Source organism: Cherax quadricarinatus, chromosome 44 (assembly GCF_038502225.1).
Source record: "Cherax quadricarinatus isolate ZL_2023a chromosome 44, ASM3850222v1, whole genome shotgun sequence".
Classification (NCBI taxonomy): domain Eukaryota; kingdom Metazoa; phylum Arthropoda; class Malacostraca; order Decapoda; family Parastacidae; genus Cherax; species Cherax quadricarinatus.
The window spans coordinates 9,895,078-9,913,000 of NC_091335.1; the positions used below are offsets into that span (position 1 = coordinate 9,895,078).

General features: G+C 40.0%; 1 protein-coding gene across 2 annotated transcripts in view; it reads left to right on the top strand.

The window, feature by feature from the left end:
• Window positions 1-17,923, top strand: part of LOC128697558 (transient-receptor-potential-like protein) — a 622,300-nt gene that overhangs the window by 601,092 nt on the left and 3,285 nt on the right. For both annotated transcript variants that reach the window (XM_053789343.2, XM_053789342.2), the window contains 5 exons: window positions 1,110-1,305; window positions 9,762-9,986; window positions 10,504-10,664; window positions 11,513-11,739; window positions 13,028-13,192. In XM_053789343.2, the coding sequence (XP_053645318.1) occupies window positions 1,110-1,305; window positions 9,762-9,986; window positions 10,504-10,664; window positions 11,513-11,739; window positions 13,028-13,192 (974 nt within the window). The remainder of the gene's footprint in view (window positions 1-1,109; window positions 1,306-9,761; window positions 9,987-10,503; window positions 10,665-11,512; window positions 11,740-13,027; window positions 13,193-17,923) is intronic.

Sequence of the window (17,923 nt, forward strand, 5' to 3'; positions counted from 1 at the left end):
CCCCTCTCCCATATTTACAACATTTACTCTCGTGTGTGCCTCTCCCATACGTATGACTGTGCCTCACTGACCCTGGCACCTCCTCCACCACACTCTAGGATCGACAAGTCCTACACCGCCCTCCTCTGGTCCCTCTTCGGTGTTATCCCCCTGAAGGAAATGTCAAGTCGCCAGGACCAGCTCTTCACGGACATCATCGGTCACTCGCTGCTGGGGGCCTACCTCATCATGGCCATCACCGTCATGGTGAACATGCTCATTGCCATGATGAGTCGTTCTTTCCAGATCGTGGAGGTAAAAAAAGGTTGATGGCGCTCCTGTGCCGCCTACTGCAGCCTTGACCCGCTGAGTTGGATGTAACTGTTTGGGTTTTGTTTTGGTGATTGCCATGATTTGTGGAGTGGCATGTATTCCATCCTTGTTGTTGATCAGCCACTGGGATGGTCAGTTGTTTGTAAGTTGTCACGGGGTTGGCGCTTTACCAAATAATTCAAATCTGATTTTTCTAAAAGCCCTGGGTAGCTTGCCCTTTGATCACCACTGGCCATTTTTATGTGGTATTTATTGCTCTTATAATAATCAACTGCCTATCCAGACAAGTTTATAACAATTGGTTATCTACATTAATTATTATTTTGAATGATGTGCTCGAGTCATACAGAGGGATGACAACCGTAGCCTTTTCTTTATTATTACTTTGCTTTATTTACTTTTTTGTGATATGCAATACTGAAGACTTACTTTTCATATTCTTATTTTGAAATGCTCTGAATATATATTTGTGATGTAAGCATCTAGTGTTTCAAGCTAATTCAATAACAACTTTGCTATGGATGTTATTTTTATATATTCACACCAAACTGGATCCTTTTTATTCCATTTTTTTCTGATCCACCTGTATTGCACATTCTTCCCTTCTCCTGTATCAAAAAATGACCTGATTCTCACCTTTATCTTTATATTAATATATTACCTCCTTTTACAGCTGTGGCTCTCCTTCCAGTATCTTGTATTCCAGTTTTCCTTTGGAATGTTTCTTAGTTCTGTTTATTTTCTGTGATGGCATGTTCAAGTGCCCGTTTTCTATGATCACCCTCTGTGTTTTCTAGGTTGGACGTGACATTTGCAACGCTGTTTTGGTCCCTGTTTGGTATCAGTTCCCCCAAGAGCACGGACCTTGAGGAAGAGCATGGGTTCATTGAGACTGTGGGCCAGGGCCTCTTCATGGCCTACCACGTCATGTCCATCATTGTTCTCATTAATATGCTCATAGCTATGATGTCCAACAGTTTCCAACAGATAGAGGTACTAGTTAACTCTCGTAGGTATTCTTGTGTTTGTGCTGCCTATGCAATTTTTGCTTTTCCATGCACAACACATAATTCCTCGCTGCAGTCTCTTATGGCTTCATATTTAGCCGTTTGATTGCGTACTTGCAGTATAAAGTAATAACCTACTGTGTATAAACTTCCTGTAGTGGACGTTGCGATAGAAACATGTATCATCTACAGCGCCATGTACAGTATTTTCTGTTATAATTTGTATAGCATTTTGTGTAGGCACTTTCCTTCATTTTATGCTATCGATCAAATTTCAATTACTTTATTTACATACTAGACATACATTACTCAAAACTAGAAGGCTTGCATGTCACTAAATGGATAAATACCTGTGGGGTCTATAATCTGACTTTACAAACATAGATGAAATTTGTGCTCTTTTGAACCACTGCATAAAATGAGGATGTGGTAGGTGGTGCTAGTGGTTTATCTGTCAGGGGAATATGACAAGTATCTCGAGACACGGGTAGTAGATAAAACAGTAACCCGTTCAGTTAAGCATCAGCTAGCCTACTCCAGCTAGATTTCACCCCATACAGAAAAGGATCACTACTTAGTAGTGTATCCAAAAATGATCAGTTGAGGTAGGATTTGCCTTCCTTGCTACCTACGTTTAATGCCAGCTGAGTAGTTTAGGTCAGTGCTGTGACACAATACCCTTCTTACTTAAACAACAGCACCCGGCTATTGCAACAAGGCTTTCCTTATCTGCAATATATGCCAAAATCTGGATTAATATCTTGGCAGTGCATGTAGACTCATTGCTACATACACCACTGCACTTGAGCCATGCTGTTCCATCATTTTACCGGCTTATTTTGTTGAACTTTTTTTTTTCCACGGCACCATTTAGAGCAACGTAAGCTTTAATTAAAACGACTTTTTCACTCAAGGATAGTTTTATCAACTCATCTCCATGAGCAAAACATTGTCTTAATGAAGACCTTGCTTTAACTTGTCTTATTACCAGTATTTAGCGGCCTTTCATCTACAATTCGGTTAGTATTCTTTTTTAACACGGTGGTTGTCTCCCACCAAGGCGATGTAACCTAGTAACAGAAAGAAATATGGTATTGTTCAGTGAGTAATCGCGTCGAGAAAACAGGATTGCCGTCCCCTTGTTTCAGTCATTTTAGTCGCCTTCTATGATACGTATGGCCTTCAGGAGATGAATTCTTATTCCTTTTTCCCGTGAGATTGAAAAAGAAGTACGTATAGAGAAGGGATAAGTGCAAAGATAACTGAAGATAAGTGTATACCGAAACAAAGATAAGATAACTGCTGCGTATTTTGTTTTCTTTTGTTTTTAAGCGAGGAGATTAATGAGGTATTTATCACCAGATTGAGGGGATTAAATTTTTTAGTCTCGTCGAAGTTGCCAGTTTATCAAATAGTACACCCAATATTCATCCTAGGAACTAAAGCAGCTCGTTTATTGTACACTCAATATGCATCCTGTGGACAGTAGTGGCTAGTTTATTATGCACCTTATATCCATCCTGTGGACGGGAGCAGTTACTTTATTGTGCACCCCGTAACTATCCTGTGGACGGAAGCGGCTACTTTATTTCGCACCCCCACATCTATACCGTGGACGGAAGCAGTTACTTTATTGTGCACCCAAGGTTCATCCTGTGGACGGAAGCGACTAGTTTACTGTGCACTCCATATCCAGCCTGTGGACGGTAGCACAAGAGCAGACGTATACACAGATGGCCTAAAAACTAGCCCCTAAAAGGTTTTCCAGGAATACATTTGGGTATTTACAAATTAATGCTTCTTACAAGAGGGGAGAGCCCCGCATTCTGAGAAATTAGCGTTGTCTACTCTGATGCTTACTGGGTAGAGCAGCAGCTGGCCTGCCGTAGGTTCACAAACGATCCATAAAGCGAAAACACGATGTTTTGAGTCAGGTTAGAATAGCGATACTACAACAAAAATACAGACAACGAAAATAGGTAAATACAGGTAACGAAAATAGGTATATGAACAATAACAAGTATCGATGAGAAGTATGCGGACTAAAACAAATATGCACAACAAATCTTTTGTGGAGAGCATGTCGCTCTTAACTGAATTTCGCGAAAAAGTTCTAGATGGAGTGAATCATTAGGTAAATAATGTCCTATTCTACATCAATGTCCACTTATTTTGGTTCAGTTTGATGACCTTTCCAACAACTTTTAATTTATCGCAGCTTCCAGCACATTGCTGCTGCTGACCTTGTGACCTGACGACTCTCAGTTGTGGAGAGGTAATGCAGCGTGACTCTCCCTTTGTATAGCCTAGTATTAATTAAAGAGGGCAGTGGACAATTTTGTTGAAACTCATTCGTGTTCATTTTCCTTAATTTGTCCGCGGTTACTTACCTTCTTACTGCATATTAATATGAAATGCTCTGCATAACTAGGGGCTTTCCACGTGCATTCTTAAATGTCATCAAATCTTAAAAAACTACGTATCACGACTAAATAAAGTATTAATATTACCTATTACGGTATGAGAATGAAAGCACCAATATGTACGTACCGAGCAGCTCAGAATGCGCCACTCAGAACTAAGGCCCTCGTATCAAATCTGAATACCTTCCATTCCCTAGCACTGCTTTAATCCCTGTGGATTTACCGCTTTTCCTTAAAAAACAACAACACTGGACCGGCAAAATAACATAAAAAGTAGTTTGCTAAATCCCGTACTGCCCCGCCCGCCTAGTATCTATGCGTTAGCCTACTGTTGTGGAATAGTTATCCAGATGTGTAAGAGACCATTCCTGATAAGAGTATTTAAGTGTTAAGAGTTTCGAGGCACTGCGATGTATCTGCAGATATAATTACAATAATTTGTCGCCTATTGAGCTGTTTGTCTACGTTAAATATTTTGCATGCATTAATAATAATAATGGTAAACAAAAACTGAATAGGAACTTAAAAAACTTTTCAATAAGAGCTGAGAGTGGTAACAGTCGGGTTTAAGTAGAATTAGCTCCATCGCAACCCTTCACTCCAACAAAAAAAAAAATGATCAAAATCAGATACATCAAACTGTGTGACTATCCTGATCTACATGACATTTTACAAGGCTTAACGAACTTGAGTTACCTAATATAATCCAACACACAGGATGGCTTTCCTGTTGTACATCACAGGTTGTTTTCCCTCTCATACTACGTCACGAAGAATGGTTTTAATCTCATACTCCATTGAAATGGATAGTTTTCCTGTCATACCGCATTACAAAGAATAATTTTCACAAACCATACAACGGGCGGGGCTAGAACCCGCGATCAGTCATAAATAATTTTCACACCTGAGGTAAAGCAATCTGCCTGGCTGAGTTGAGGCTTCAGTACAGCGAAATGGATATCATTTTACTGAGTTTAGTTTTAAAATGATTGCTACCAGCATAGCTAGAATTAATTTAATATGGATTATTACCTTTTTGTCCGTCATACCACCCAAATTTAGTGGAAATAATGAGAATATATTCTTGAACTAGAAAAGACATAAGTAACAACTTACAGGTAACAAAGCCGAAAAAGGAACAACAGTAAAATATCCGTTTAAACTGATGAAATTAAAAATCGAATCAGCAAGGTATGTGCGGAAAAATACTGTAAGCAACATAATTTGTAACATATCACAAGTCAATATATCACAGCACATCTGCATTAATACAGTAATGTATTAACCTAAACAACTAGGACTGATACACAAAATTTTTTAGAGAAAACTGAAGTAACCTACTCAGATAAAAGTTATACCGTTACAAACACGATAATGTTATTATTATAAGGAAACGTTAAACGAATGGGGACGAAACAGCGCGTGGGAAATAAGAGGGCAATCAGGCTTCCTCCAAAAAGAGGATAGTTCCAACATCATGGGTGCACAATCAATTACAAGACTGACAGTAATTTGTGATCGTCAGCAATTCGCGAACGTTAGCAACGTTTCACTAATCATAAATTTGAACAAGAGACTATTCCTGTTATTTTTTCATACAGAAACTGCTTGTATATTGCTTTTGTCAGACGAGAGAAAACACCAGATCCACATTTTTGGAGTTAAAATGGTCGACTTATAGCCAATATATATATATATATATATATATATATATATATATATATATATATATATATATATATATATATATATATATATATATATATATATATAATCCAAATTTAACAATACATAAATAGCGGGAATGTTTCCGAAGACTTTCCTGTAGCGTCGATACCTCTAGTTACATTCGACAGTGTTAGGTCCAACAATTGTGCTTGACAATTAATGGAAGTGGGGGGGGGGGGAGGGCAAATAAGAAATAAGCAACAACATTTAAGAATGAAGGTAATAAAATTTTCAGTGAAAAATAAATTGAGTAGCCACAAAACGGAAATGCCATAGCCTACCTTGGTGGTCTAGACCATCTGTCACTGTGAACGAGGTTCATACAACACCATTTGTCACTATGAACGAGGTTCATACCATACCATTAGTCACCCTGAAGGTGGTTCCGTACCACACACCCTGTCACCATGAAAGAGCTTTTATGGATCATAAATTAGTGACAACAAAAGACGTGGTAACGAGTGTTTTTCCTTTAGTAATGTTGCAGATTGTTATGCCGACCTACAACCTACTACTACTACTTTCATACATTGTTGTCCGTTCTGCTTGCTGCTGTCAACTGCTTCGTCTCTTACTTTCAAACATTCATTCTCTCTTTTCTCTCACCCATTTTCCTTTTCCTCCTACTCCACCCTCCCTCTTCCCCTCCTCGTATTAAATTTCTGCTTATTCCGATTTCTTCACATATTCATTCTCCCATTCTCTATTTTTCCTGTTTTTTTTTTTTCTTCCTGTTCTCTCATGTCACTTGTTTTTCTTCTTTGTTTCTCTATTCATTCTCCATTACTGTCTCTATTATTATAGCATCCTCCTCCCTCTTTTTCCTCTATTTTCGTTAGATGCTTGCTTGAAGGAGTTATGGTATGTGCATTATTCTTATAGTAAATAACCGGCATGGTTTTCCTTTCCTGTGGGTCATCTCACTACCATTTTATATCTGTTTTTTTTTCATAAGAGTAGCAATAAATGTATATATTTTAGACAAGAGGGAAAATATTAATGATATAAGACGCTGAGAAAAGACTAAGTCACACTACTCACTAAACCTCACACTACTCTGTCTGGGACATTTCACCGCAAACCCAGGCTTTCAAGACGAATCTTTAGACGACAAAAATGGTTCAGATTTTACTTGAAAATGAACCAAGACGGACCGAAACATCGTCTAAAGATTCCTCTCCAAATTGTGGGTTAAGTACAAGATGCTTAGTCTTAAGCTTCAGAACTTTTTTTTATCGGAGTTACGATTTTGGCCTCTACTGGGAAAAGTGAAGGTGGGATGTCCCTGCCCTACTCCTGTTCCACACACCTCGACACTCTGGTACTCTGCAGGAAGCATCACAGCCACGGGTCAGTGTGTTAGCCCCCCCCCCCCTAGTCTAAATTTGAGATACAGGTCATCATGCAGTCCGTAATGACTACAAATTACCGCTTCCCTTGCTATCTTACAGTGGTATTCATTAGAGGCACACATGTTTAGCTCTTTGATACCTAATACTACGTCAATAATATTAATTTTTCAAGGGATGGACCGGTAAGCCAGCTGAAGACTGTCAGATGACCAAAAGCTCCAGTGGCGTTCATAATATGACTATGACCCGCGTCAGGAAACAATTGTCCTGTTTTCTGACAAATCTTACCTAACCTAACCTTACTAAATACTGATATTCTCTGAGAGCAAAACTGAAATTATATAGATTTGCCTTTAAGGATAAACAAAATAACTGCGTCACCTCAAAATAGCATGATAGTCCTATATATCGAACTTTCTAACAGACATTTTTGTCATCTGTAACACATAAGCAGTGAGAATTTATTTATCTTTGCGTGATATTTAGTACGCATATAATCAAAGTATAATGCCAGTGTGGTTTGGAATGTGTGGAATTAATGTCAATTGAAACTGGCAAGAATTAGCCATTTTATACAAACATGATTATTTTTTAAGTTTTAAAAAATATCCTTTGAATTTTTAGAGCAATAATCATGCTGTCTCAAAGTTTAAAGTAATGATGTTACATAAAAATATTGTCTATTTTAAAAGTTTATACTTGTCTGATGTCAACCCATTAGTTGCTTATATTTACTAACTGTAATGACAAATATCGAGAAGTTCGACTTATGTCATAAAACGAAGTTATGCGTGCGGCCAGCGGTAACAGCCTGGTTTATCAGGCCCTGATCCACCACGAGGCCTGATCACAGACCGGGCCGCGGAGGCGTTGACCTCCGAAACCCTCTCCAGGTATACTTCAGGTAAACTCAATCTTCCTGCCAGGTGACAGAGGGTGTGCGAAACTCTTCGTGCTAGGTGACACAGGATATTGGGAAAAATCTTCCTGCAGGTGACAAGAGTACATGGAACAATCTTCCTACTAGCTAGACACAGAGTACATGGAACAATCTTCCTACCAGCTGACAGAGTACATGGAACAATCTTCCTACCAACTGACAAGAGTACATGGAACAATCTTCCTACTAGCTGACAGAGTACATGGAACAATCTTCCTACCAGCTGACAGAGTACATGGAACAATCTTCCTACCAGCTGACAGAGTACATGGAACAATCTTTCCACCAGCTGACAGAGTACATGGAACAATCTTCCTACTAGCTGACAGAGTACATGGAACAATCTTCCTACTAGCTGACAGAGTACATGGAACAATCTTCCTACTAGCTGACAGAGTACATGGAACAATCTTCCTACTAGCTGACAGAGTACATGGAACAATCTTCCTACTAGCTGACAGAGTACATGGAACAATCTTCCTACTAGCTGACAGATTACATGGAACAATCTTCCTACTAGCTGACAGAGTACATGGAACAATCTTCCTACTAGATGACAGTATATGGAACAATCTTCCTACTAGCTGACAGAGTCCATGGAACAATCTTCCTACCAGCTGACACAGAGTACACAGAACAGTCTTCCTACCAGCTGACACAGTACACAGAACAGTCTTCCTACTAGCTGACACAGAGTACACAGAACAATCTTCCTACCAGCTGACACAGAGTACACAGAACAATCTTCCTACCAGCTGACACAGAGTACACAGAACAATCTTCCTACCAGCTGACACAGAGTACACAGAACAATCTTCCTACCAGCCGACACAGAGTACACAGAACAATCTTCCTACCAGCTGACACAGAGTACACAGAACAGTCTTCCTACCAGCTGACAGAGTACACAGAGCAGTCTTCCTACCAGCTGACACACAGAGAGTACACCATGACACAGAGTACACAGAACAATCTTCCTACCAGCTGACACAGAGTACACAGAACAATCTTCCTACCAGCTGACACAGAGTACACAGAACAGTCTTCCTACCAGCTGACACAGAGTACACAGAACAATCTTCCTACCAGCTGACAGAGTACACAGAACAATCTTCCTACCAGCTGACAGAGTACACAGAACAATCTTCCTACCAGCTGACACAGAGTACACAGAACAATCTTCCTACCAGCTGACACAGAGTACACAGAACAATCTTCCTACCAGCTGATACAGAGTACACAGAACAGTCTTCCTACCAGCTGACACAGAGTACACAGAACAGTCTTCCCACCAGCTGACACAGAGTACACAGAACAATCTTCCTACCAGCTGACACAGAGTACACAGAACAATCTTCCTACCAGCTGACACAGAGTACACAGAACAGTCTTCCTACCAGCTGACAGAGTACACAGAGCAGTCTTCCTACCAGCTGACACAGAGTACACAGAACAGTCTTCCTACCAGCTGACACAGAGTACACAGAACAATCTTCCTACCAGCTGACACAGAGTACACAGAACAGTCTTCCTACCAGCTGACACAGAGTACACAGAACAATCTTCCTACCAGCTGACACTGAGTACATAGAACAATCTTCCTACCAGCTGACAGAGTACACTTCTAGAACAATCTTCCAACCAGCTGACACAGAGTACACAGAACAATCTTCCTACCAGCTGACACAGAGTACACAGAACAATCTTCCTACCAGCTGACACAGAGTACCAGGTGTTGATGTGTATGTAATCTTTTACATCGTCAAACTATCTTACATTTAACTGAAACTAATTATCCTCAGATATTACAGAACACCATACCATTTTTTATATTTCCATTACAGTTTTTTTTATAATGGGCCACACGACATATCAAAAATTGAATATCTTTTCTCACAGTCAACACTGTTAATGTGCCTTAGCTAGGTAACCGTGCCTTGGGTTCCAACCCGACATAATTAACATGGTGACAATTGTTATCTGAACACACGCCACGCAGGACCATGCTGACCAAGAGTGGAAATTTGCTCGTTCTAAGCTATGGATGAGCTACTTCGACCCGGGTTCCACCTTACCAGCACCTTTCAACCTCATCATTAGCCCCAAGGCTATTTTCTACTGTATGAGGAACGTCAAGAACTGCCTTCAGTACATCTGCTACCGTAGAGGTCGAAGACGCTCTGACAAGAGAAGGAGTTTCACTATGGAGAAAGGCACTTTACAGGTGAGTCCACTTGTATTGAAGTGATATTTACATCAGAGATAAGCATTTTTGTGAGAAGTTAAATGGAGTTTAAAATTCAGTGCCAACCACTGGTTTATGCACTGCCTGGAGTTTTGCGACTCACTTGCCATGGATTCCAACCCCAACCGTTCAGTGGTTTGTTTACCTTGACATAATTGGCACCGGACTAGTAAGAGTATAAACTGTGTTTAATAGTAACTATTTCCTTAACAGTTTTTTGAAATTCAGTCTAATTTGCAAATTCTAAAATTATTCCCAAGTTTTAATATCTACGTAATATCTTTTTATAGATAACCTCACTATATGCTGTAATTTCTTTTGATATTCATCTTTACCAAGTATCTCCGTCCTCCCTTTCATTCGTTTCCTTTCCTTCTACACCTCTTTGCCTCTCCCATCTCACTCCGTCTTTGTTTTCACACCCACACCATTTCCATAATAAATCTCTCTTCTTATTCTTTTCAACTCCTTGCTGTCTTGGTGTGCGGAGAGGCAGGGAGGGGCACCACCTGGCCGCATGAGTCAGTCCAACAGGTACGCAGAGGTGATGCGTCGTTTGGTCTCACGTTTCATCCACCAGACCAAGAAACAGCACCGTCAAGATGGAGTGAATGAGGACGATCTTCTCGAGATCAAGCAGGACATCTCCAGCCTCAGGTATGTAAGCTCTTTCCCTCTTAGTTTGGTATATGCTTCTCTCTTCTCACTCTTAATTTAGGTATACTTTTCTCCTCTGTTGGCTGAGTCGTAGCATATACAGTACTTACATATACATTATACCGAGTAAACCATACACTCACCGTATGATTAATACAATCGAGTAACCCACATTCAACAGTACAGAAATAAAACGAATATTTTCGGTCTACTGTAAACCCTCCTCAAGAACTGCTAAACTAAAGTATACACAAATACAGTTACATATATCATCATGCATAGCAATATGTGTGTAGAGAACCTAGGATAACCCAAAAAAAAAGTCAGAGTGACTTATTTCCATTGGGGTACTTTTGGGATGCATTTTATATATTTATATAATACAGCTCTAGCCCTTTCGTGTTGCAATCAACACATCATTAGGAGCTTGCATGTTGTAGATGAATGGTTCACAGAACCGACACGTTGATAAATTAGACACATGTGTCTAATTTATCAGCTTGCATGTTGCAGAAAGAGTAGGAAATCCAGGCAGATTCGTTCAGGGAAACGTCTCTCTCCAGAAATACAACACGAAAGGCCTAGAGCTCTCATTCTATTCTCCCTGTGGTTATTTTGCATCTTCTAATGCTCGATCGCGATTACTGCACATACATACATACATACATATATATGCAAAAAGATCACAGTAAACAGGTGATTTTAAAATATGCAAAACAACCACTGTGAAAGAGTAGTGAAATTCCAAGCGCTTTTCGTGACTAATATATATATATATATATATATATATATATATATATATATATATATATATATATATATATATATATATATTACACTCGATTCAGGTATGAACTGCGAGAAGACAGAAAACGGGAGACTGCAAGAGCATATGGCCAGATGGACTCAATCAAGAAAGACATCCTGAGACTGCTGAAGCAAAGTGGTCGCATGGCCGCCAGGGCCCAGGGCAATGGTCGTGAGTCTGAAGGTGCTGTGGGTGGTGCATCACAAGCCAACCCAGTCACACTCACCACAACTCCTGCCCCATGTCCTGCCTGCGCCCATTCCCAAGGTAAATAGTCTTCCTTCGAATATCATCTCTCTAGTGGGGAAACGTTTGATCAACCAGTGGCTTTTTTACATTCTGGACACCATTCCCACGAGCACTCCTAGGGCGGGGAAAGTGCCAGAGCCAGAGCTTGCTACCACCTGCAGCTCACAAGACTGCCATTCCCACGATCCATCCCTGAGGCGTGGAAGATGGCGGACCAGAGGCCTAGCTTCTCCCTACGAGCCCCGTGAGGGCGGGGAATGGGGATAGGGCTGGGGACACTTGGTCCCAGAAGATGAGGAGGTACTTGTACCTCCTCCCATGGGAGACATAGGTCTCAGACACTCCCAAGACAGGGAGCCAAGGCCGGGTCACCATCTGGAAAAGACCAGGGCCGGGAGAGTACCGGCGAATCAAGAAGTGGCCTTTATCAATCCAATACATTGAAAAACGGCGAAGGCCCTGGTGGGCGAAACGTTTCTACAATAAAGATGCCCATGTATTGCACGTATGTGTCATTCATTTACTTGTCGGTTTTCTAAGCCACTTACATAAAAATTATTCATTGTCTAAATTATTATGTTGAGCGAGGAAGCGCTAAACCCATGAGGGTCAAAAAGCATCTTAGATTTTAATGCCTTACCTGGAATATAACTGCACAATCCGTGGGAGTCATGTAGCGTCAGGGAAATGAAAGGGAATATATCTAGTCCCCCGAATCAAGAGCCTTTCGCCAGCTTTCTATATCTGTCATAAATACAGCAGCGCTAATTATTTTTGTTAGATAATTTTTATTTATTTCGTGTTTTCCCCTCAAGTGTGTGTGTGTGTGTGTGTGTGTGTGTGTGTGTGTGTGTGTGTGTGTGTGTGTGTGTGTGTGTGTGTGTGTGTGTGTGTGTGTGTGTGTGTGTGCGCGCGTGTAGGCCTATTGGCCATTGGCCCATGTTTGACATCCTCAAGAACACAAGAACAAGAGAACATCGCAGCAGGCATACTAGCCCATAATTAGCAGGTTCAGCTCACACCCACTCAATATTTAAAGCTTCTCAAAGTTCTTGCCTTAATAACGCTATATAAGAGTCTGTTCCATTCATGTCCAACTCTATTTCCAAGCCAGGACTTCCCTAAATACTTTGTAAATCTAAATTTCTCCAACTTGAACTCATTGCTGCGAGGCCTATCTTAGCTAGAGATTTTCCACACTCCGTTTTCTCACACCCAACCATTCTCACTTGTATAGCTGCCTAGCCTATTTTCAAAGCTAATCCCAAGATGTTAACGTATTGCATTTTGTTTGTGTCGGGAAAAGGCGTGGGTCTAACTAGTCCGAGTCACCCAATTCTGGGCACGCCTGGCATTGTACAGCAACACTCTGTGGACCTGGGAATGCTGGGGCGGGACCCAACCTCAGGCACTGTTGACATCACCGTCACTCCAGCCTCCTCACTACCGTGTAACCTCACATACTCACAAGGTAAGACTCAAACCAACACGTCAAGGGGAGGGGAAGCCTGTGAGCAGATAAGAAGATATTTGCCTTAGAGGAGGGAATAAATCTTAGGTAGAGGAAGACCGAGTATATTTACCTTGGCAGGCAAATTGTCTGGAGTGTCTGTTTACAGTCGTATTCTAAAGGGAATGACATGGTACAGGATATATGATGAAAACCAAGAAAACACAATTTTCAGGTCGATATTGATTATAATTTTAAGTCATTTGCACTGCTGATGAGAAGGGAAGATGTGCGAGATTTATCCGGATGAAAGTGTGAAATATATATATATATGTGTGTGTGTGTGTGTGTGTGTGTGTGTGTGTGTGTGTGTGTGTGTGTGTGTGTGTGTGTGTGTGTGTGTGTGTGTGTGTGTGTGTGTGTGTGTGTGTGTGTGTGTGACTTTTTATTGTGGCAACGTTTCGCTCTCCAGGAGCTTTGTCAAGCCGTTACAAAGCTCCTGGAGAGCGAAACGTTGCCACAATAAAATGTCACATTAGCTGCACTTGTGTCCCTTTACTTTACAACTTGATAAATACCACTGCTGGGACATTTCGTAAATAACCAACACTTTAAGATGAAACACTAGATGACGTTACAGTCCGTCCTGGTCCACAATCAAGTCACAACTTAATAATGGTATAAAATACCGATACGTGCAAGTTAGATGTCTTCATTCCGAAACGTTTCGCCTACACAGTAGGCTTCTTCAGTCGAGTACAGAGGAGGCTGCAGAAGCAGTCGAGATGTAAAGACGATGAAATCAGTCCATTTCCCTTGAATACGTAGTCCTTCGAGGGACGTAGTCTGAGGTAGTCAGTCCCTTGAGGGACGTAGTTTTGAGGTGGTCAGTCCCTTGAGGGACTGATCACCTCAAAACTACGTTTTCAAGGATGATGGACTGATTACATCTTCACATCTCTATTAGTTCTGCTGCCTCCACTGTACTCGACTGAAGAAGCCTACCATATGGCCGAAACGTTTCCCAAAGAAGATACCTAACTACTGCACATGCGTCTTGTCAACTTGATAATGGTACAAGACGGACCGAAACGTCGTTTAAAGTTCTTTCGAGAATGCTATTTGTGAATGAGTGAAAGTATGACCGTACAGGTTTAACACGAAAAACACTTAGCAAGGTGAGCCTCTGTTGGTCAAGTCACCAGAACAGTCTTAACCTTCATTAAATTTTAAATCAAGTGAAACTATCCAATAAAGACTTACATTGTTAAGTCTTATTTTCTCTCGTGTGCTGGCAGTTTGGCACGCCAAATGTATGAATGACAATAATAAAAAAAGTTTTTTCGTCAGTAGCCATGGATAAATGACTGTATTTTAACTAATCCCTTAAGGCTAGACGCAATTAGCTTGCGAAACTTAAGTAGAATGTAGAAAAGATGTAGACTGTGCTGCTCTAGGATTGATACGAAAATTATGTTGAAGACAGAGGTGGCGAGTGGTTGCTCTTCTCAGTCCTATATTAAAATTAAGGGATATGTATGTAGCCTACTGTGTCTTATCATAATATCCAAATTCTCGTGAATCCATATTGCTTGACTGAAGTCGCTGCAGTATCACTAGACCATTATTAAACCAAAACACTTTCACAGACTCCTTAACAACCCTGTTATGTCCTCTCATCTACTTTGTTGTTCACTTCATCGTCAATAGAGCCATCTGTTGACAAGACCACTCCCAAATATATGAATACATTTCTTTTATCCATAATGCCTTCCTTCTGATCTGACATCCAATTTCTCCCTATTTATTCTCATCAACTTGCTCTTTTCTACGCTGACTGTTTAACGTCCTTTTAAATATCCTTCCAAACTGCTTCTCCAATATCTACATTTTTCTCTCTCCTGAATCACTCTTCAGTGCCATCAGTAAGGTACAAATGTGAAGTTTTTTTTTTCATTTTACATTCCCAACACTTTAGCATTCCCATATTTAAAAAGGACCATTTGTGAATACATTAAACAACCCTAGAGACATCAAACAACTTATAAAAACTCTTTCAACCTTTAACAACATCACTTATCTCAACAACTGCAACACCAGCCACGTCGCTTCCCTTTGCACATTAACGTCAGACTTTTCTAAATCTATAAATGCAGCAAACGGCTCATTTCCCTGATCTAAATAATATTCATTTATATGACTCATTTCAACACTTCATCATCACATCCACAGAATCATTTTAAAGATGCAACCTCTGCTTGGGATATCCTTACACTGTTTACTTAATGTTATTCAATCATAAATTTTGTTGTTATTGAACAAATTGGCGTAATCCTCACCAGAATTCAATCCTAGTAACAGTTACTTTAAATCTTCACATGGATTGACAGTAATTGAGAAACTGGTTCACTGAATTGGCTTCTGCCTCGATTTGAGATTTACATAATTCGAACACATACTGTACTTCCCCAGATCGCCACCTCTTCTTCAAACACTTGTGTAGTGTTTGCTATAAATTTCAAGAACTGCTCTGCCATTGCATTTAGTTCACATGCCTGCACAATGGAAAGTTAAGTGTCCAAAAGATGTAATTTGCGACTGTGCAGCAGCTGGCAGCTACGGTTAGCGTATAGCCTAGTTTATGTTTCTCTTTAAAGCATCGATGGGTCTTCCTTCACCTCAAAGTCTTCTTCCTGCGGGTACGTATCCCTCTTCTTGTCTGCTTCACTCAAAAATCCCTTAAACATCTTGGCTTTTGTTGCATTGGGATCATTATCTTGTCAGCTTTATCCATATATCCCTTTTCCTGTCTTGTAATTTCATCACATTTCACAAGTTAGCCAGATTTAAGCACGTAACGATAAAATATTCACATCTTAACTAAGCTCTTTCCTATTATGTTTGTCCCCTTCTTACTAATCTCATTTTTGCAGGGTCTCCACGATATTGTACAGTATCTGGCTACACCTGCCCGTATATTCACTAGTTGCTGTAATTCATTTTAGCCATAATTTCTGCAAAATATCTGACAGATTTCCCTAGTTAGTGCCATATATTTATTTTCATTTATTTTAAAATACATTGCGTCCCTAATATCTTGGTTGGATCCTATACATTGTGCAATGGCATGGGCTGTTTGACATAAAGCTTCGTAAGATTCAGTATTTATATTTTTTTAAGAACTATAAGACTGCTAGTTTTACTAGTTTACCCAATCATGTACACATCTGCAAAGTTCTTTAGCAACTTTTAGGCAGAAAAACTCTACAAGCATGGATATAAATGGTATAAAAGAACATTTATAAAAATATAAGTGCAGTGTCGCCCATTATTACTTAGATACAATGTTATTTTGTAATATAATCACCTTTACCTCCTGGCTAAAAAAACATTAAAAAACAGATAATCTTTATTAATTTCCTAACCATGACTGTCTTCTTAACTACCACCCCTTCACCCAACTCTCTTATTCCTTCATCCAGTCCTTATTCCTTCACCCAACTAATACTCTTACTCCATACAGTCGCTACTCCAACTATTGCCTGACCTGTCCCAAACGTCACCTGTAAAGGCTCGCCTTGCTAAGTGATTTTTGTTTGATCAGTACTACCTTCCTCAACCATCTCCAAATAATTTAACTCTCCAGTTACAACCTCCCCTCACCTCTAAACTGCCTCTAGAGTCACCACCTCTAATCACCAGTCTCCCTCATCCATCAACACCTTTTCTAATCTCAGTTATCTTAATCGATACCATCGCCTCTCGCAGCTACTAATATGGTATATCAAACCACCACTACCACTTACAATGAAGTATACATATAAGCATTACCACCGCTATAAGGTCTCCCATTACTGGAGAGATCTCAATCATCGTTGATACCTTAGACTACACAGTCTTTTCTCTATCCCCAATCCTTCTTCCAGGGGCCATGTCCTATAAAATCTTATCTAAAGGATACTCATTTCCCTTCCAGGATACATAACACAACCCTAGGTTCACTATTCAAAACAAAATTGATACCTTTCGCATGGAGCCTCATGGAGCCCTGCCAAAGACTAATTCCTTGGCTATCTCTTGGATAACCTAATGTCGTGAAAAACAAACAAAATGTTTGTAAAAACTGCGTGTCTTACTTAGTAAACTGAATTTACTTACAAGCTGTGGAAAATACTGTACATTTTCCGAAAATACAGTGTTTTTTGTACGTAAATTGATGGAATATATTGTAGGTAATAAAAATTAATTTGTAAATAAAGAACCAGCGAAATAGGTGAGCGTCCGGGGGGGGAGAGTCGCCATTGTTTTGAACTGACGGAGAAATGTTAGTGAAAATCGGAAGAATTTTCGTCGCTCTAGAGGTTATACTAGGCTTAAAACTTCTCAAATAGGAGCCGAAATTGTTGGAATTGCAGTCCTGCATAACGTGAGAATTCGGCGACTGGACAGGATTCCGTAATTAGATGGAAACAGGATATTACCACAGCTGAGTGATGTCTATATTTATGTTGAAATTCTGGCCAGTATTTTCTTCATATTTTAGGCAGGGGGTTTTGTGTATGACACACCATAATCTCCGGACTAATTGGTGAGTGATATTAAGATAAATTCTCCTTCAATGTATATGTATTCATTTTAAATTTAATATACAGTCCACATTTAAATTAATGTTTTACCAGAATTCCTGGTGATGTATATTTCATTTGAAATTAATATAGGTCCAGAGTGACTTGTGGAGATATAGATTGTAGT